The sequence below is a fragment of the Hylobates moloch genome, unplaced genomic scaffold (genome assembly GCF_009828535.3).
Source record: "Hylobates moloch isolate HMO894 unplaced genomic scaffold, HMol_V3 SCAFFOLD_17, whole genome shotgun sequence".
NCBI lineage: Eukaryota > Metazoa > Chordata > Mammalia > Primates > Hylobatidae > Hylobates > Hylobates moloch.
This window is the reverse complement of record NW_026652292.1, coordinates 28,959,604-28,981,402: the sequence shown is the minus strand read 5'-3', so window position 1 is coordinate 28,981,402 and position 21,799 is coordinate 28,959,604. Positions and strand designations below refer to the sequence as shown.

The window sequence follows — 21,799 nt, the reverse complement described above, 5'->3', positions numbered from 1 at the left end:
ACTCCAGCCTGGGCGACAGAGCGAGACTCCACCACAAAACAAAACAAAACAAAATAAACAAAGGTATGTTTTGAAGAACATCCTTCTTACATATTGGAAAGCAGCTAAGCTATTTGTAATAACACTGGAAGAAGAACTGCTACCAGCACTCAAGTACTCAGCAGGACCAACTAGTCACAGATAGCCTTTTCATTGGAAAGGAGAGAGAAATATCTAAACAAAAGGAGACAGAAGCTCTAAAATCTTTTGGAGATCAGGAAATTGAGTATTTCAGATACACCCCAAAAGCCCTTGAGGGGTGCCAGTGTGTCATTGCAACTCGATCAATCCTGACGAGGACCCTTAAAGAATTAAATGGTAACTCATATATTTTGTTTCGACATGTTAATTAAATATAGCACATATATTATTGCCTGTTAAATATAATCAGTTCCTGGTCTAGCATTCCTGGCTGCTCAGTGGGTGTAAGGGACACACAGTTACACCTTTCTCAAGGCTCATCTGTGGGAAATCCAGAGAGGGCGAGGCAGAAAAGCATCCAAACATGTGCACCCGCCGGGGTCAGTATGGTCACAGAGGTGCACAGAGCTCCAGGGAGCACAGGGCTGGGAGATGAAATTCTCTCTACACTATAACACAAGAGAACTTGACACGCAGAAACCCACTTACTTAAGGTACAAACCCGCAGTATTTTTTTTTTTAAGTTCTGGGATACATGTGCAGGATATGCAGGTTTGTTACATAGGGAAATGTGTGCCATGGTGGTTTGCTGCACCTATCAACCCGTGACCTAGGTGTTAAGCCCCGCATGCATTAGCTATTGATCCTGATGCTCTCCCTCCGCCCACATCCGCAACAGGCTCCAGTGTGTGATGTTCCCCTCCCTGTGTCCATGTGTTCTCATTGTTCAGCTCCCACTTATAAGTAAGAACATGTGGTGTTTGGTTTTCTGTTTCTGTGTTAGTTTGCTGAGGATAATGGCTTCCAACTCCATCCATGTCCCTGCAAAGGACATGATCCCATTCCTTTTTATGGCTGCATAGTATTCCATAGTGTATATGTACCACATTTTCTATCACTGATGAAAACCTCAGTATTGATGAAAACTGGCCTACCTAGAATAAGAAATTCCTCAGTGGCAAGAAAGGAAAGAATGTTCTGCATGAGGTTGCAAATAGGAAATGTTGGTTTAGTGAAAAAAACCCTTTGCTGTCCCTCTTCCATTCCAAAGCAAATCTGGATTCCAAGAAAACTTCCAGACAACCATTATGTAGAACATGCACTCTTAAAATGTATGAAGATGCTGGCCTCAAATGAAGCCTTACTTTGAAAGGTGACATTGAAGGCTGCCTCAATGTAACTTCATCTCCCTCAAATAGAACCCCCCCGCAGCCTTTTTTTTTTTGAGACGGAGTTTCGCTCTGTCGCCCAGGCTGGAGTGCAGTGGCGTGATCTCAGCTTACTGCAAGCTCCACCTCCCGGGTTCACACCATTCTCCTGCCTCAGCTTCCCGAGTAGTTGGGACTACGGGCGCCCACCACCACGCCTGGCTAATTTTTTGTATTGTTAATGGAGATGGAGTTTCACTGTGTTAGCCAGGATGGTCTCGATCTCCTAACCTTGTGATCCGCCCGCCTCGGCCTCCCAAAGTGCTGGGATTACAGGCGTGAGCCACTGCACCCGGCCAAATAGAACCCTTTTTAACACTCTTTGCAGTAAAGTCAAATTGCTAACAAAAAAATGCCTGTTGGTGTTTGTCCAGCAAGTGAATGTGAACCCTAAAGACAAACCAGAAACCACAGTAACAGTCTCATCACTAACAAAGGAACAAAGAGCCTCGGATCACAGAACAAAGACATCAGGGGCCTGTATTTTTTCTGTGAGTAGCCATCAGGGTATGGGATATTCTGGGGTTTCACTTTTTTCTTTTCTTTTTTTTTTTTTTTTTGAGACGGAGTCTCGCTCTTTTTGCCCAGGCTGGAGTGCGATGGCTCAATCTCAGCTCACTGCAACCTCCGCCTCCTGGGTTTAAACGATTCACCTGCCTCAGCCTCCCAAGTAGCTGGGAATACAGGCACCCGCCAACATGCCTAGCTAATTTTGTTTTGTATTTTTAGTAGAGACTGGGTTTCACCATGTTGGCCAGGCTGGTCTCAAACTCCTGACCTCAGGGTATCCACCCGCCTCAGCCTCCCAAAGTACTGGGATTACAGGTGTGAGCCACCACGCCCGGCCCACATTTTTATTTTATAGGACAGCCCTAACAAGTAAGGCTATCTTTTTTCTGTCTACCACCGTAGTTTGCTAACCAATCAGAAGGCAGGCGCTGAGAGTAACAACCAGCCGACAGCTGCGGAGGACTGCTGGGACTCCCACAGAGCTCGACAAGTGGGATCACGTCATCACCAGCCACTGAGAAGAGTGTCCCCTACCCACAGAGTGCAAGTTTAGAATCCAAATTTCCTTTTTTTTTTTTTTTTTTTGAGACAGAGTCTCACTCTGTCCCCCAGGCTGGAGTGCAGTGGCACAATGGCACAATCTCAGCTCACTGCAACCTCTGCCTTCTGGGTTCAAGCAATTCTCGTGTCTCAGCCTCCTGAGTAGCTAGGATTACAGGCATGCGCCACCACGCCCGATACTTTTTTTATGTTTAGTAGAGGCGAGGTTTCACTATGTTGGCCAGGCTGGTCTAGAACTCCTGACCCTCAAGTGATCCGCCCACCTTGGCATCCCAAAGTGCTGGGATTACAGGCATGATGAGCCACCACGCCCCACCAGAATCCAAATTTTCAATAAAGGTCTCCACTAACAAGGAAGCAAAGTCACTTAATTCAGTTGATTTTTAAAAATCATGTTTTACAGTATTATTTTGTTCAACTGCTAGATGATGGGTAGCCAAATTTTACACGCACACACACACCCCACACACTTTTTTTTTTCCCCCAGAGATTGGGTTTACTTCTGTCACCCAGGCTGGAGTGTAGTGGCGTGATCATAGCTCACTGCGGTCTCAAACTCCTAGGTTCAAGTAACCCTCCTGTCTTAGCCTCCCAAGTACAGACACATGCCACCACATCTAGCTAATTGCCTTTTTTTTTTTTTTTAATTTTGAGACACAGTTTCGCTGTATAGCCCAGGCTGGAGTACAATGGCATGATCTCGGCTCACTGCAACCTCCACCTCCCGGGTTCAAGCAATTCTGCTGCCTCAGCCTCCTGAGTAGCTGGTATTATAAGTGCGCTCCGCCATGCCCAGCTAATTTTTTTGTCTTTTTAGTAGAGACGGGGTTTCACTATGTTGGCCAGGCTGGTCTTGAACTCCTGACCTCGTGGATCTACTTGCCTCAGCTTCCCAAAGTGCTGGGATTACAGGCGTGAGCCACCGCACCCAGCCCCTAAATAAATACTGAGATGATTTCTGCCTCCACGATGTTACTTAATCTCTCATCAACACTTATGTGTGGGTTTTCAGTATCATTTCACTTGTCCTTTGTGGAGGTTTTTGTTGCCATTTCTCAGTGCATTTGATTTCACATAGGCAGAGTGCTGAGATTTTGATGGGTGGGAAGTCCTTTTGATTCATCTTATGTCTTGTTGGTGTCACAAAAGGGTAAAAAGGGTCAACTGACTGAAAATGGATGTATTCAACATGGCATGAAAACGATGAGTTTAGGCACAATGATATAGTAAAGGTGCTAAATGCAGGCAGTATTTAAATGTTAATTTGTGTAAAGGATTTTTCTCCTTAAAAATATCAATTTTCTTTCTTTCTTTTTTTTTTTTTTTTTGATGGAGTCTTGCTCTTGTCGCCCAGGCTGGAGTGCAATGGCGCCACCTTGGCTCACTGCAACCTCCGCCTACCCAGTTCAAGCAATTCTCCTGCCTCAGCCTCCCAAGTAGCTGAGATTACAGGTGCACGCCACCACGCCCAGCTAATTTTTATATTTTTTGTAGAGATGGGGTTTCACCATGTTGGCCAGGCTGGTCTCAAACTCCTGACCTCGGCCTCCCAGAGTGCTGGGATTACAGGTGTGAGCCACTGCACGTGGCCTGTATAATGCTTTTATTAGGTTATCTCCCCACCTACTTTAAGATTAACAAATGGGAAAATAATCTTACCAGTCATGGGTGGTTGCCCCAGCTCTGGTGCAGCTTTGGGCAGGTTCTCTGTGAGGTGGCTGGCATCCGGGTGGGACAGAGCACTGGCTAGTTCACAGTTGGTAGAGACACAAGCATCTCCAGTGGTCAGCTTTCCCAGAGATTCCTGGCACAATGACAACCACAAGCCACTTGAAATAGCTTTCAGGCTTTCTGCACCGTAAGACGAGATCATATACAGAGAGCAGAGCTAGTTTAGTAAAAGGCAAAGGAGCCCTGGACTAGGAGCCAGTAGATCCAGATTGTGGGTTTAAGGTCTGCTAGGAATTAAATGGTCTTATCATTCTTCCCCCAAGCCTCCATTTTTTCAACTCTAAAATGGGGATAAAACATTCCCAGTCTTACTCATAGAGCTTAAAAGAAGACAATTAAATGAGAACAGTTATAAAAACAGCACATACAAGGCTAGACAGATGTATGGTATTGTCATTAGATTGCATAGAGATATCCAAGACTATAACACTAACTCCTTAGTTTGGTACTGAGGGAATGAACGAATCTGGATAAAGGAAATTGACATTTCATATTTCAAGACTTCACTTTGGCTAAGTGTCCATTACTTTCTCTTCCGTTCTTCTACCTAACATTCAATGCAATGAAATTCTAAAACTAACAGATTCATCTGAAATGTATCCATTGTGAGTCATAAAGTGGCCCGAAGGTGGCAGCAGAGCACAGAGGTGAGAGGGGTAATGTGTCTTTCAGCAGCTTTGGTAAGAAATCTTTTCATAAAATGTCAGTTACCAGCTGAGGGAAACCTAGATAGGGTTTAACTCAGTTAATTTTCTATTTATTAGTAACACAAATGTAACATAAAAACAGTAGAGAAGTTTCAGAACTAGACAGAGGTGGTGGGTCATATTGCATTGTGAATGTACTAAGTGCCATTGAACTGTACATTTCAAAATGGTTAATTTCATGTTATATGAATTTCACTTCAATTTAAATCAAGTAGTAAATAAAAACAGAATATAACTCATTTACCAAAAGAGGAAGGTTTTTTCTTCCAATATTTGAGGATATATACTTTATAGCAATCCATTCTATTTTCTTTCTCAGACATAAATAAATAAAATCAAATTTTGTAACTAAAATTTTTATGAGAAAAATTAGTCTTGTTGTACAAGTTTCAAATGCTGCTCAAAAGTTCATTCTGAGAGTATTTAGAATTACAAAAACTCTTATTTTAATAGATATAAATTATTATGAATAAAAATCCTAATTTGCCTTTATACAGTTATCCAAAACTTGTGATAATTTTTTTTTTTGAGACAGAGTCTTGCTCTGTCACCCAGGCTGGAGTACAGTGGCACGATCTCAGCTCACTGCAACCTCCACCTCCTGAGTTCAAGCGATTCTCCTGCCTCAGACTCCCGAGTAGCTGGGATTACAGGTGCACACCACCACACCTGACTGATTTTTGTATTTTTATTAGAGACGGGGCTTTGCCATGTTGGCCAGGCTGGTCTCGAATTCCAGACCTCAGGTGATCCACCTGCCTCAGCATCCCAAAGTGGTGGGATTACAGGCATGAGCCACTGTGCCTGGCCAATGCTTTTTAAAAGAAGAAATTTACCCAACGGCCAAACATTATATTTTAAAACACAGGTAGTGCTTGGAGGTAAAATATGATATTTGAGGAGAAGGAAAACAGATGTGCATTTCTATTAAAACAAAAATAAGGTTAAAAAAACGACTTTTGCCTGGTATAGTTTTTATGACAGCATTTTCCAGGTCTATTGACATATATGTTTATATAAACCACTTGAACACACATCTGTAATAATATGGCTTTATAAGTCATCTCAGATTCTTTGTTCAGCGAGAGAGAGAAGTTATTTATGTTAAGGAGATTATAAACAACATTGATTTCTCATATTGTCTCCTTGATAAAGTAGACGTATATTGAAAATTTTTAAAAATGGACAATTTGATAATTCTAACATACTCATAACCAAGTAGTAACATAACCAATATTAACTTGCATTTAATGTGGTGCATTCTAAATTTCTAAGTGAATGCATCCCTGTTATTCCATATGATGCCACAGCAGGGTTATGAGTGGCTATAATTATATATAACCAATGTAGAAATTTGGGAAAATGTAAGGATCACTCATAACCTTATCAGCTGGAGGGAATCACTGTTAACATATATTTGATGGTCCCTCCAGCTCTGTGAGATGACCAGGGCAGAGAGCACCCGCCCAGAGAACTAAGCTCAGAAATGTTTAATAACTTGCCCAAGTTGTAACTCGACCAGTGCCAACTAGTCAGTGGTGGAGCTCATGCCAGGCCCATGGTTTTACTTTCCCTGTGCCACAATGCCTTTCCATCATTAGCCACAGGCGCCGTGTACAGGTAAGACAGAGATTCTATAGTATCTTCTGGCCAAATGATCTCATGACTAACAACCTGCTGATACGTTAATAAGCTCCCTAGGCTGGGTGCGGTGGCTCACGCATGTAATCCCAGCACTTTAGGAGGCCGAGGCAGGTGGATCACCTGAGGCCAGGAGTTCGAGACCAGCCTGACCAATATGGTGAAACCATGTCTCTACTAAAAAATACAAAAATTAGCCAGGCATGGTGGTGTGCGCCTGTAGTCCCAGCTCCTCGGGAGGCTGAGACAGGACAATCGCTTGAACCTGGGAGGCGGAGGTTGCAGTGAGCTGAGATTGCGCCACTGCACTCCAGCCTGGGTGACAGAGCAAAACTCCATCTCCAAAAAAAAAAAAAAGCTCCCAAGCAGTCCAGGTATTTAAGTGATTGACTCTGTTGAAAGATAATTCTCCAGCCATCATCCTTTCCCACTGGCAGCTTACCCATGCTTTACAACAGACTCCACCTTCACTCACACATATTCATGCACTTCCATTCCAAGTAACTAAGAGAAAGTCAGTTACCTTCTCCACAGCTCCACCTGGCTGAAAGCCAGCGACAGTCACTTTGACAGAAGTGGCCTGGACTCTCGAGTCCAGATTGCATGGATCATTGGCTCTGCCAGTCAGGTTCACTGTCTCTGAGCCACTGGGCCTGGCCTCAGCCTCGGATCTCTTGCAGTGGGGGCTGACCCTGGCCACTGGTCTGTGCCTGGGGCCCAGGCCTTCATTTTTCTGCTGGGGGGATCTGGGGCTCCCAGTGTTCGTCGGACTCCGGGTGTCTGTATGGACTGTGTATTCCAATTTGGGTGCGCTACTTGATCCTGACAGTTCCTTCTTCCACCAGCTTCCAGGGCTCCCCTTGCGGGCCTCTGCAGAGTCCGTGAGGTTGGCTGCGTGGGAAGCAGCATCCACCATGCCCTCTGGGATACTCTCCTCTAAGTCCACTGAGCTACCAAGAAGAGGTGCCGAGATGGCCTTGCTCACCAGTGTTTTCCGGGGTCGTTCCTCTTGGTTGTGGACATCCATGCCCTTGGAAGAGGAAATTAAGACACGCCTCGGGTCATCCTCTGACAGAGGCCTGATGGGACCCGGGAGGGCCCCTGGGAGTGAAATGCAGTCCACTTCTCTGTCAAATTCTTCCTCATCACTGGCATCGTTGGCATCATAGCAGCCTACCTTCCTCTGGCGGAGGAGAGGGTTTCGGAGGGCCTGTGGGCTTCCGGGGAGACTGGCTTGTCTGGCAACTGTCACCTGCTTGTGGAAGAGCCCAGAGGCCCGATGGCTCCCAAGAGTCACGAGGCTGTTGGCTCTGGGTTTTCCAGGCTCCTTGTGTGCTGGCGGAGGTGGGGAAAGAAAAGTCAAGTGAAATTGAGCTTCCCGCTTGGCCCTGTTGTATCATCTGACCCCATCATTACGCATAAGCATTTCCACATTCACTAACACCAGACACACAGCCGCGGCCACTGGACACAAGGCCTAGGCAACATGGCTTTCTGGAGGCTATATGGAGTAGACAAGCGGGCTTTCTCTTTTCCCTACTGACCTACCCCCACCCCCTTTTCTTAAACCCCAACCTCTGGATTAACTCAAACATATGTGCTGTCGGAAGACAGAAACTTAATTCTTCCACCTCCATGATTATCTAACACATTGTTAGGGTTTAACCTAAATGCTGCTGAGAATTCCTCCATAGAAGGATGCCTGGGGACTGATGGCATGTCCCACACACCTGGGCTGCCTTCTTTGCCCTTGAGGTCCTTCCTTCATCTGCAGAAAGGGAGGCTTGATTGACACGCACATGAGCGCTTGTAGCCTGAACTGTCCTATGTCTCAAAGATACTCTAGAACAATGCCAACCTGAATCTGCAATGATTTTTATATCTTGTTAAATGTAGTGAAAAATTACACGTTTGCAGCTTGAAATGTTTCTATAAGAACAGAGCAAGCTCATCGATAGCTCCGAATGAGTCAGAGTGGTCGCTGCCTGCCTCTCCTAAAACAAGGGGATTTTCTTCTTCAGATGTTAGAAATTAAGAGGAAACCTCACCAGCAGAAAGGAGTCTGAGAAATCAGTATGGATCATATCAGATTATCATCTCATATTATCTCGAATAGATACATCAATGAGATTTTTAAAAAAACCTTTTGATAATATGTCTCTTATGAGTTCTCCATCTTTAATTTACAGCCTTCTACAAAGAATGAAGCTAGGGCCTGTAAGGCAAGGGACCTGGAATTTGGCTGGATTCCCTAAAATGTAAGGGCATCAGGTTGCCCATCCTGATTTGATGCCATAAAATTCAAGACTACATTATGTAAATGGCATTGAAAGGAGGTCTGGTTTAGCCACCATCCACCCCTGGCTATAGCATGTGCATCCAGCCCATTTACTGAGTAACTGAGTGGCCTGTCACTGACAGTGGCTGCATTTTCCAAGAGTAAACTCTCAGGGTACAGCATTGTCTAATGGTGCGATCTCAGCTCACTGCAACCTCTGTCTCTCCAGGTTCAAGCAATTCTCCCCACTCAGCCTCCCGAGTAGCTGGGATTACAGGCGCGTGCCACCATGCTTGGCTAATTTTTGTATTTTTAGTAGAGATGGGGTTTCGCCATGTTAGCCAGGCTAGTCTTGAACTCCTGACCTCAGGTGATCCCCCTGCCTTGGCCTCCCCAAGTGCTAGGATTACAGGCATGAGCCACTGCGCCCGGCCTGGTCTCCAGCTCTTTTCTCATATTGCAGCACCAGGGTAGTTAAACCATTGTAGCCGCCAGCATAGAGGTGGAAACCAGTCACTGCTGACTGGAATGCAGAGCCCAGGCCCTCTGGGGCGCCCCTGCTTACTGGAGGTGCTGGGAGGCAGGCTGCCCTCCTCTGATGTGCTGCAGCCACTTCCTGGGTGATCCTCGTCCTCAGAACCGGCCACCATGAAGTCTGACAAGGGGCCAGGGACATTGTGGGCAAAGTACTGGGAGAGTTCAGATTCAGAAATAAGGGAGTCCTGTTGAAGAAGAAAACATTTGATAACTAAGGAAACACAGCAGAAGCAGATTTTCAAGGGTTATTACGTCCTATCTTTCCAGGAACACTTCGTTCTAATCCACAGTCACTTGAAATAGCTGTGATAGTAAACACCAACCTCCATTTACCTCAGAACGGCTACATTGACAACTAATGAATAAAAAGGTGACTGCTGCCGATGTTTTTGGAGACTTTATGTTTTTGGCTAAATTTTTGGCAATGATCGGAAAAGCCACAGCAGCAACACATCAGCCATCCCAGGAAAAACCCTGGGGGCATGCGATGGGAAAGCCATATGTGATTCAAGCCAACCAGTCCAGCCAAATGGTGAACAAAAACCAGGGGAGTTTGAATCCTGCACCCCAGTGCACTGAGACTCATCAAGAGCCTAGCTGAGGAAGATTCCATGGCCTCCTTAAAGCCCTGAGTCCTGACTCACGCTGCTTTATTATGGAGCAGTTTGAAAAGTTATTTTGCAAACTGTAGTTCAGTTCTTTTATTTTGTTGCTCTATTCTTTTGCTGGATAAGTGTTTAGCAAAAGAAACACACATTTTTGCATCTATTCTCAAATGAGCATTGTTGCGATTTCCTGTATAAAGTGGCAAAAATGACTCATGGGCAGAAACAGGGACTGGGCCCTCAGGCTTGACTTGTGGGCTCCAGGAATTGGTTTGTGGTCCAGCTGAGGGAGGCAGGTAGCAGTTCACCTTGACTCACCTTTTTTGCAAGAGAGGGACTCTTCAAGGGGGTACCTGTTGGAGGGAAAATTCACCATATTGTCAAAACAATAAAGCTCAAGTCACAAATAGGCTCACATCCTTAACTAGCAAAGCAGGTGGCAAACACAGTAAACAAAACTCCCTTTGCTTGATGATGCGCTGCATGCACAGGGTTAGATGTGCATGCAGTCTACCTGGGTACCTGATCCTCATCCCCATCCCATCTGCCATGATGCTTCAAGCCCTAACTCAGATGCTACTACCTGCATGATGATCCCAGTTAGAAGTAATTTCTTCTGAATTTCCAAAGTGTTTTATCCTACCCACACATCAACTTTCATATACATCATATAATGTACGACTGGATGTGTCTTGTCTCCCTTCTTCAATCTACAGAGCAGAAATGTTGACTGATCTGACCCCACGGAGCTGGATATTTATTTATTTTGAGACGGAGTTGGACTCTTGTTGCCCAGGCTGGAGTGCAATGGCATGATCTTGGCTCACTGCAACCTCCGCCTCCCGGGTTCAAGCAATTCTCCTGTCTCAGCCTCCCGAGTAGCTGGGATTACAGGCATGCGCCACCACACCCGGCTACTTTTGTATTTTTAGCAGAGATGGGGTTTCTCCATGTTGGTCAGGCTGGTCTCGAACTCCAGAATTCAGGTGATCCGCCCGCCTTGGCCTCCCAAAGTGCTGGGATTATAGGCGTGAGCCATGGCACCCAGCTGGAGCTGTACATCGTACTTCATATCTACTAAGTGTTCGGTGATAATTGCTGAATGGATTGAAGGATGAATGAACAAATGAACATCACCCAAGAAACTCATGAAAGAACTGAGAAGATGACTGAATATCTATTTTAGTTTTTAACTGTAGGATGAAAAGGCTCAGGATTTAAACTATATGCCATGAAGCAAAAGGGACTTTGGGCATGAGGATTACGGCTTAATGAACTCTTTATAAATGATCAAGTGGAAATGCTGGGATTATGACAGCACAGCTTTCAGGCAGGTGGGGATGATGAACTGGTTGAATAAAAAGCCTATGATGGCTGTGTCCATTTTGAATATATTAATTACGAATGTAAATAATCAGGGTATTTCATGATTGCCAAAAAACCCGATGCTTTCCTTTTCCTCTGACAACTAATAACTTATGTCTCAGTTCCTTTTCCTCCCAGGTAGCAATCTGAACGTCAGTATAATCTCAAGCTCAGAAATGTGTGAAGAGTCCCTTTAGGCTTCCATGCTAAAGGAAACTTAAATATTTTTAAGACTTGATATAATGTTTCATATTTTAAATTCATATGAAATTCCTACTATCTCAAGCTTCTCTGCCTGAACTTTTCCACTTCAGCGAAATCATGATTTTTGCTACCTCTATTACCCTTTTGAATGGAAACTGTTTAATTCATGTAAAGAAATCTCAGGCTTTTTGGTAGATAATACTCTGCATCTACCAAACTACTGAAATTCTGGTTATTGTTTCCCTTTCATCTTTAGCATTTCGAATGAATCAAGCACATATACATGAAATGCTTCTAACTTACCTTTGCAAATTATTTGGAAGTAGTATAAGAACATGCATGATTAGATCTTTAATGAAGCACATTAAATAACTGCAGAAATCAAAACTAGCAGCCAAGAGAAAGCATAGACTGTCTTTGACAGCTACTTTTGCCAAACCCAATAATTACAAAGAATCCAATAATACTGCACTGGGGAGTGCCCGTGGGTGAACTTAATGAGAAACTCTTCTGAATGTTGAATGAAAATGTGAGATTACAGTACCTAAGCCAGGAGAGGAACTGGCCTCTTTGCTCTCCTGATAAGTGCTGCGTGCTATCACTTCATCCATTTCCTGCTCGGAAACCTGATTTTCAGCAGAAAGCAAAGATTAGATGGTTTTATTTATTTATTTCTCCCAATAAAAGTACCTAGGACCAGAGTCAGAGTCAAGTGTAGATAAAGAGGCAAACCACAGGGCCAGCTGATATCTGCCTCTCCAGAAAACTCACTTCCATTTTTTTTTTTTTTTTTTTTTTTTTTTGAGACAGAGTCTCTCTGTTACCCAAGCTGGAGTGCAGTGGCTTGATCTTGGCTCGCTGCAACCTCCACCTCCCAGGTTCAAGTGATTCTCCTGCCTCAGCCTCCCAAGTAGCTGGGACTATAGGCGCGCGCCACCACGCCTGGCTAATTTTTGTATTTTTAGTAGAGACAGGGTTTCACTATAAGTAGCTGGGACTATAGGCGCACGCCACCATGCCTGGCTAATTTTTGTATTTTTAGTAGAGACAGGGTTTCACTATATTGGTCAGGCTGGTCTTGAACTCCTGACCTCGTGGTCCACCCACCTTGGCCCCTCAAAGTGCTGGGATTACAGGTGTGAGCCACCGTGCCCGGCCTAATTCTTTTTAAACAATTTTAAACCTACATAAAACATGTAAGAGTAGTGTGCAAAAGTAGTATACTTTTCACCTAGAATCACACATTTTTAACATTTTGCCACATGCATGTCCTCCCTATACACACACACACACACACACTCACACAGAATTACAGCTTTTTGCTAAACCATTTGCGAGTAAGTTGCAGACATCATGACCCTTTACCTGTAAATATTTCAGCATGGGTCTCTTAGAAACAAAGACATTCTTTTAAATAACCATGATACTATTATCAAATTCAGGAAATGCAACATTGATGACTGTGTAACATACATTTTATATTCCAGTTTGACTAAATACTGAATACTGACAGTACTTTTCTAATAGTGTCCTTTGCAAGTACCACTCGAAGTGTGTCTGTAGTCTGGGACTAGCTCACAGAAAGTTTAATGCCAACCTGTGATGGGATAAGAACTTAACTCCAGAATGCAAATTAGCATACAGCTTCATCAACATCATCATGCTAAGGAAAAAATGTCAACTCAACTATGTAATCGTGTGCATGGTGACACAATGTTTACATTTTGGTGCACGTACATCTTGCTGTGGACCTGTAGCGGGCTGTCACGGATCAACTTCTTTGCATAGTGATGTTTTATTAAGAAAATTGTTTTTGGCAATGCAGGATCTAGTTGTTGTATGTCTTTAGTCTCCTTTCATCTGAAACAGCTCCCGAACCTTCCTTGGTCTTTCATGGCACTGATATCTTGGAAGAAACCAGGCCAATCCAAACCTTCAATTAGGATCTGTCTGATAGTTTCCTCATGCTTAGATTTAGATTATGCATTTTTTTTTTGGCAGAAAAAGTATAAAAATGATTTCCTTCTCAGTGCATTCAGAGGCACTAAGGGTCAATGTGTCTTATAATCGGTGATAACTTTGATCTCTTGATTGGGGATGGAATTTGCCAGATTCCTCCACTGGAATTTTTTTCAGTCATTAATGAGTAATCTGTAAAGAAACAGTTTGAGGCTATGTAAATCTCCCGCTCTCCAATATATTTGTACCCCAGGGTTTTAGCATCATTGACTATTATGGCTTAAATCAAGTATGACTATGAGGCTTTCACAACAGTGCTTCTGTAAGTTTTCTATTCCTTCTATATTTATTAGTATCATGGCAGATTCAGTTGTTATCCATAACTGTCATTATTCATGGGAGGATTTTTTTAAAAAGCCTGATATATACTGAAATATATTGATTAAAATAGTAAGAAAATGTGGAGTTTCTTTTTTAAAGGTAGGAGTATTTAAAACTTAGAATGGTAATTTTATGTACTAATATTTGGCATAAGCAATGTTTGGATAAGCATAGTAATTTGTCTTAATATTTCTATACAGAATTCAGCATTATATTTTATCATAACAGGTAAATTATGACATTGTGGCCTTTATGTAATGTTTTATGGTAGGCTTCACAGGAAATAAAATATGTACACATACATGCACTCAGGCATATATACTTACACACACACCCCCCTCCACATAGTAAAGAATAATTTTATATAAATGAGTCAGGGAAAATATCAGCTTAAAGAGTGGTTGCTGTTTTTCTTAATACTAGACTTTTTGACTAGGAGAAAAATGGACTTCTATTACTTTCTTCCACTTAACATAAGCTAGAAGCTGCTATCCCAGCACGTCCAAATCTCAGCCTGACTAGACCTGGAAGGCTTAAATAACCCAACTGGGCAGCGACCGCTCCAGACATTATGAGAAACAGAAGAAAAGAAATCCTTGTGGTATTTCTCTTGGAATAACAAGAAAACTAAGCAAGCACATACATTCAGTATCAAAATGTACTATTGGCATGAAATGCTGGGCTAAGTGGTACAAAAATACATTCAACATAAAATGGAATCTTAACCAAAAGAAAAATACAGCATGAGGTTACAACCAAGAACACCATGTTTACCTAGGAAGAAACGTGAAATCCAGTCAAACAAACACTGGCATTTGGTTTTGCTGGACATATCTCCAACACTATCAGAGAAGACCATTTTATTGTGGCTAGAAACATGGATGACCCTGCATGGTCAATGGCATGGCGGCCACCAGGATTATGATGCTTTGCATTGAAATGCCATTTGGATGTTTGATTGTATTGGCAAAATAGGCAGGGGTTTTGGGGCTGAGATGAACTGGACCTCTGAACAAATCGTGACCCATGTTATGCTGTTATTTTGAAGTCAGACATCCCTTGAAGCCAATGACTGCAAACCACTGAAAACTCAGTTTTCTGTAACATTGCTGACGGATGTATTAGGGCAGCCACAGGTTATTGGACTGCTTCCCGAGGTGAAAGGAGGTGATGTGGGTGGTAGAATCCAATTGGAGATTCTGGAGGAAGAAGCTGAGAACTGCTTTAGATGCAACCTTCAGGCAAAGAGAGCCAGCAGTGAAACAAAAGAGAAGAGATTTTAAGTGAAGGTGTCAGAACCACAGAATAGAAAGGAGAAAAATGGGAGGTGACAAAGGGGAAAAAACAGAAAAAGGTGGAAGCAGGACTTGGTTGGTTTGATTGGATTGACTGACTGATTGATTGACTTGAGACAGAGTCTCACTCTATTGCCCAGGTTGGAGTGCAGTGGCGGAATCTTAGCTCACTGCAACCTCTACCTCCCAGGTTCAAGTGATTCTCCTGCCTCAGCCTCCTGAGTAGCTGGGATTATAGGCACATACCACCACACCCGGCAATTTTTTTGTATTTTTAGCAGAGATGGGGTTTCACCATGTTGGTCTGGGTGGTCTCGAACTCCTGACCTCAAATGATCCACCTGCCTTGGCCTCCCAAAGTGCTCGAATTACACATGTGAGCTACTGCGCCCAGCTGGGACTTGGATTTATGTATGTATGTATGTATGTATGTATGTATGTATGTATGTATTTATTTATTTATTTATTTAGACCAGGTCTTGCTTTTGTCCCCCAGGCTGGAGTGTGATGGTGCAATCTCGGCTCACTGCAACCTCCGCCTCCCAGCTTCAAGCAATTCTCCTGCCTCGGCCCCCTGAGTAGCTGGGACTACAGGCACCTGCCACCACACCCAGCTAATTTTTATATTTTTAGTAGAGATGGGGTTTTACCCATGTTGGCCAGACTGGTCTAGAACTCCTGATCGCAGGTGATCCACCCGCCTTGGCCTCCCGAAGTGCTGGGATTACAGGTGTGAGCCACAGCGCCCAGCCTGGTTTTATATTATTTATTCAAAAAACTTTGTATGCAAGACCTTTCTGAGGATGCATATAGGGAACACAGTCTGAAGAAAAGCACAGTTGCCTTTGCATTAGTCTAAAGGCAATTTTGTCCCAGCACTGTTGTTGACATCACATCCCCAGATCAAGACATAGAGCCATAGCTTGATAGCACTAATTTATCCTGGAGAGGACCAGGACCACAAATGAACATCGCTAAGTGTCTAAATTGATGCCACCAAGAAATCTCAGATATGGCACATAGAGGGACCCACAAAGGCTCTTGGCATAGACTTCTTACTGTTAAGGTGGTGTACCAGTCCATCAAGCACAGTAGCCTGGGAACATTTAGGATGTAATTAACAACACTACAAGGAATACCAAGGTATGCCCATATGACAGGCATGGGTAAGAAGTATTTTTTTTTTTTTGAGACAAAGTCTCGCTGTGTTGCCCAGGCTGGAGTGCAGTGGCACAACCTTGGCTCATTGCAACCTCTACCTCACAGGTACAAGTGATTCTCCTTCCTCAGCACTGGAGTAGCTGGGATTACAGGTATGCACCACTACACTGGCTAATTTTTGTATTACTGATAGATACAGGGTTTCACCATGTTGGCCAGGCTGGTCTCGAACTCCTGACTTCAAGTGATCCGTCCACCTCGGCCTCCTAAAGTGCTGGGATTACAGGCATGAGCCACTGCACCCGGCCAAGAGGTAATGCTCTTAATGAACACTTTGATTTTATTTTTTTACTTTTTTGAGACAAAGTCTTGCTCTGTCACCCAGGCTGGTGTGCAGTGGCACAATCCTGGCTCACTGCAACCTCTGCCTCCTGGGTTCAAGTGATTCTTGTGCCACAGCCTCCTGAGTACCTGGGACTACAGGCAGCTGCCAGCACACCCGGCTAATTTTTGTATTTTTAGTAGAGACGTGGCTTTGCTATGTTGGCCAGGCTGGTCTCAAACTCCTGACCTCAAGTGATCCGCCCACCTTGGCCTCCCAAAGTGCTAGGACTACAGATGTGAGCCACCGCACTCGCCCTTAGTGAACATTTTGAGTTGCTGAAGGAAAAGCTAAATTTTGTTAAATACAACTTAATCACAACATTAGAGATAAGCTAATTTAAAAAGACTTTTACAACAAGTGCTCAAAAGAATAAAAAATAGTGTTAAAAGTGGATTGAGGCCAGGCGTGGTGGCTCATGTCCGTAATCCCAGCACTTTGGGAGGCCAAGGCGGGTGGATCACTTGAGGTTAGGAGTTCGAGACCAGCCTAGCCAACATGGTGAAACCCAATCTCTACTAAAAATACAAAAGATTAGTCGAGCATGGCAGCACCCGCCTATAATCCCAGCTACTCGGGAGGCTGAGGCAGGAGAATCACTTGAATCCGGGAGGCAGAGGTTGCTGTGAGCCGAGATTGCACCACTGCACTCCAGCCTGGGCAACCGAGAGAGACTCTGTCTCAAAAAAAGAAAAAAAAAAGTGAATTGAGTTGGTTCCTTCTTTTCCTGTGTGCGTCCAAAAACAAACAAACAAAAATTGGGTTGAGTTGAACTTGCTGAAGTGTCCTGTGGTTAGCTTCAAAAAGTTAAAGGCAACTGTGCAAGTAGAGAAGAGATATAACCAAGTAACAGCCAAGTCCAACAATGTAGGGACTATGATTACCTGCAACTTCCGTGTGGGTCAAGAGTGTGATGCTGATGCTGAGAAAAAAATTAGTGGGCTCTCAGGCCTTAATTACAGAAGTATTCTGCTCAGGTCAAGGTTGGCTTAGACAGAGGAGGAGCCACTCTTTAAATTGGGTCTTGTCTTTCATCAGTCTAACGACAATAACATCCTCACACTCTAACAAAATGCTTAACATTCTTGGGGTCATGAATGACTTGCGAATTTGATAGAAGCTGTTGATTCTGTCCACAATTGCAAATATATTCCCACATTTGTGCAGTTCGTAATGTCCTGGTAAAGGTCCTGTGAACTTCAGGTTCAGAGTAGGCTGCAAGTTTCCTGAGATACATTCGAATTAATTGTGTATCCCTGGTATGTTGACACTGCCTGGCACCCAGTGGAAGCTCAATAAATGTTTAGGTAATGAATTTGATATAGGATGAGAATAGATGATCTGAATCGCCCTGGCTGGAGGGAGACAGGGAAGGATAGTCCCTCTATTGATGCCTGGCAGCCTGCCTGTCTGCTTCACAACCTCCACACCCATCCCAATTTACCCCCAGGGCCTCCTTGGCACCTCTGCCTCCTGTTCAACACCAGGTTCACATGGGCTGGTGGTACCCAGGCTAAGCAGCTAACATTAGACTTAAAGGATCTTCTCTCTTTCCTTCCAAGTAAAACTTGTAAGTAAGAAAAAGTCATTTAATAATTCATTCTCAGGCCAGACGTGGTGGCTCACATCTGTAATCCCGTCATCCAGCGGGAGGATCACTTGAGGTCAGGAGTTTGAGACCAGCCTGGCCAACATGGTGAAACCCCATCTCTACTAAAAATGCAAAAATTAGCTGGGCGTGGTGGCGCATACCTGTAATCCCACCTACTCAGAAGGCTGAGGCGGGAGAATCACTTGAACCCGGGAGGCAGAGGTTGCAGTGAGCCGAGATCGTGCCACTGCACTCCAGCCTGGGCTATAGAGAGAGACTCCATCTCAAATAATACTAATAATACTACTAATAATACTAATAATAATATTTCATTCTCAACAGAAGACTATATGGGTATCTTTACAATGATAAAATGTAAGGAGCTGCAGTGATACACTATGTCCTGTTGGCTCAAGGCCCCATGTGGTTCCTCTGGTCTCCCGTGGAGCCATCTGTATTAGATAAACCAAAGAAAGAACTCCCACTTTCAGAATGTGTCGTTAGCGGAACAAGCAAAACCAGTACTGGAAAATGTGAATGTACGTTAAACGTCATGGTCAGGAGAATTTCAATACATATTTATGCTGCTTAGGTAGATTACAGAACAATTGTGTGAGTAGTTAATGAAAAGCGTCCTGGCATGAATTTAAAAATTTAGTCTTGGCCGGGCATGGTGGCTTGTGCCTATAATTCCAGCACTTTGGGAGGCCAAGGTGTGTGGACGCCTTGAGCTCAGGAGTTCGAGACCAGCCTGGGCAACATGGTGAAACCTCATCTCTACCACAAATATAAAAATTAGCCAGGTGTATTGGCACGCACCCATGGTCCCAGCTACTCTGGAGGCTGAGGTGGGAGGATCGCTGGAACCCAGGAAGTCAAGGTTGCAGTGAGCCATGATTGTGCCATTGCACTCCAGTCTGGGTGACAGAGTGAGACCCTGTCTCAAAAAAAAAAAAAAAATTTAGTCTTGAAGACTTGATCAGAAAAATAGTATCCTTCATAATTTCGAATAAACTTAACAAATAACTTTTCCATTATAGTTTATTTGAAATGCTGGGCTTTATTTTTTCCCCAACTTTGATGGGAGTAAACTCTACAAAGTAACATTTGCAAATAAGCAATTGGTCTGCAAAGCCAGATTTCATTTTCATTTATTTAAATTTCAAGATAATCATTTGATAAGATAAACAGGTATTTTTCTGACTCAACAGTTAAATGAACATTAAGAAGGAAACATTCCTCCACAAATCTGAAGACATTTATTTGTCCATTAAAAGTATCTAACGTGGGGCATGGTGGCTCACACCTTTAATCTCAGCCCGAACTGGATTGATTGCTTGAGCCCAGGAGTTTCAGAACAGCCTGGGCAACACAGCAAGACCCCATCTCTATTTTAAAAAAAAATTTTTTAAGTAAACTGAAAAACTTTGTACTCTAGAAATTCTATGGAAATGCACAGTTTAAATGAATTAAGTATATTACCCAAGTTTAAGTTAAATTCTAAGTAGTTTTCTTTCCAACTATTATGAACAATTTATTTTTATACTTATCGTGACACTTTCTCATTTCTTTTTATTTTTTATTAAAAAAAAATAAAGACGAAGTCTCACTATGTTGCCCAGGCTGGTTTTGAATTTCTGAGCTCAAGTGATCCTCCTGCTTCGGCCTCCCAAAGTGCTAGGATTACCAGTGTGAGCCACCAAGCCTGGCCCTCATTTCTTAATTGAAGGAAGTTTAAAATTCACTGAAACTGTTTTAAAAATAATTATTCAACATTAAACCTAAAGATGACAGAATTCCCAAAATATGGCCAAACAAAAGATGTGGTAAGAAAAGCCTTCTTATCTTGAAACTGACAGGGTCATAGAGACCGTCCAGTCCAAGGCTTGCAGATTCTCTTGTTGCAAAAACCCAAAGAGGTTAAGTATCTCACCAGAGCTCAAAAAGCCAGTACTCAGAACACAGCATTCTTACCTCCCACCAGACAAGTTTCAAATTTACCAGATAACATTGTCAAAATGTTCTAGTAAGATTTTCTAAGATTGTGAAGACGAAGTCCAGGTTAGAGATTCATTTCCCACATGAACCACCCATAGGTTGCCTGCCTATCCCCAGCTGGGAAAACCATCTCACCAAAGAGTATACGATATCCTAGGAAGGTGTATCATCTTCCCACGTTCAGAAGAGGGTGAACCACCTCACCTTTGGATTAGGGTGTCGGCCGATGACAAGGCGAACGGGTCCTGGAGGGCATTTGCTCAAGATGGCGTGGACTTTGCTTAAAGCAGCATGGCGGACGTTGACGGCGTTCACTTCCAGGATTTGATCCCCGCGGCTAGGGAGGGCAACGGAATCCACACTCTGTGTTAGCAGCCAGCTTCTTAAAGCTAAAATAGCCTTCTTGCTAGGAGAGGTTTATAATATGAAATCTTTTCTGAATACTTTAAAGAAGCACATGATATCTTTTCCCATTGGCATACAGGTAAAAATGCAACACATTCATTAAAACACATTCGATTTTAAGTGGGCAAAGGTCATTATGCATATTTACTGGCATTTTCAGAAATAGCAAAGTCAAATAAAATTGATAATAAGGACAATGATGAAACCTACCATTTTTTGAGCATATACTATATGCCAGGCACTATACGAAGCATGCTGTATAACAAAGCTTTGAGTAAGTAAAATTATTCCCATTATGCAGATAGGAACACAGGCTCAGAGGGGTCACCCAGATGTCACACACTGTTGAACTAACTCGGGTCTGACTGTCAACCATCACATGACAGAACCCCTCGACCACCAGCAGTTCTCTCTTCCTACCATCTTGAAATGATTATTATAACTTAAGGAGGAAATAGCTGAGGCTCAAAGGTTACCCAAGAATTTGTAAAAACGTTTCAAATTTGAACAAATGAGAAATTGGGGACAAGTTGCCCATTTTGACTGGAAATTACAGGGAGAGAAGTCAGTAGGAGAGAACAAAGACTCTTTATATGGGATTTGAAGAATGTTCATTTGGCAGGCTCCAGACATATGGAATCATTCAAGAAAGAAACATCATCTTGGGATGTCATTAAAGGATTTTTTTCCTTGGGTTCTAAAAGTATATTTTCTTTAATGTACTTTGGATGATTTGCTAAATTTTTTTTCATATGGAAATTTACTGTAATGATTAACTAAAAACATAATATAAGCTATTAACAGGGCCCCAAAATGGCAACCTCAATGAATGCCATTTTGACAATCCCTTAACCACTAAAGGACTTGGAAGTTTACAGGGCAGAAAGATGATACTGTTAGCACAGGGTGCTTTGTGCAATACACGTACATTCTTATGACGTTTAGGTGGGCACTGACTCACTGCAATTACTATATAATAGAACACCTAGATATTTCTTGTGTAAACAGAACGCCCATGTGACAACTCAACTATCTGGATTAAGAAATCAGACACTCAGTGACTTCAGAAAGTAGACACCTAGACATGGCCATTCAACAAG

The 21,799-nt window shown here is 43.2% G+C and overlaps 1 protein-coding gene across 8 annotated transcripts in view; it reads right to left on the bottom strand.

Annotated features, from left to right (window-relative positions):
• PDZD2 (PDZ domain containing 2) overlaps positions 1-21,799 on the bottom strand; it is a 474,581-nt gene that overhangs the window by 28,052 nt on the left and 424,730 nt on the right. For 7 of the 8 annotated variants that reach the window (XM_032135867.2, XM_058430032.1, XM_058430034.1 and 4 more), the window contains 6 exons: positions 20,499-20,631; positions 12,072-12,153; positions 10,277-10,311; positions 9,382-9,538; positions 7,062-7,873; positions 4,119-4,263 (listed from right to left, as the gene is read on the bottom strand). In XM_032135867.2, the coding sequence (XP_031991758.1) occupies positions 4,119-4,263; positions 7,062-7,873; positions 9,382-9,538; positions 10,277-10,311; positions 12,072-12,153; positions 20,499-20,631 (1,364 nt within the window). The remainder of the gene's footprint in view (positions 1-4,118; positions 4,264-7,061; positions 7,874-9,381; positions 9,539-10,276; positions 10,312-12,071; positions 12,154-20,498; positions 20,632-21,799) is intronic. The other variant, XM_058430033.1, reaches the window with a different exon arrangement.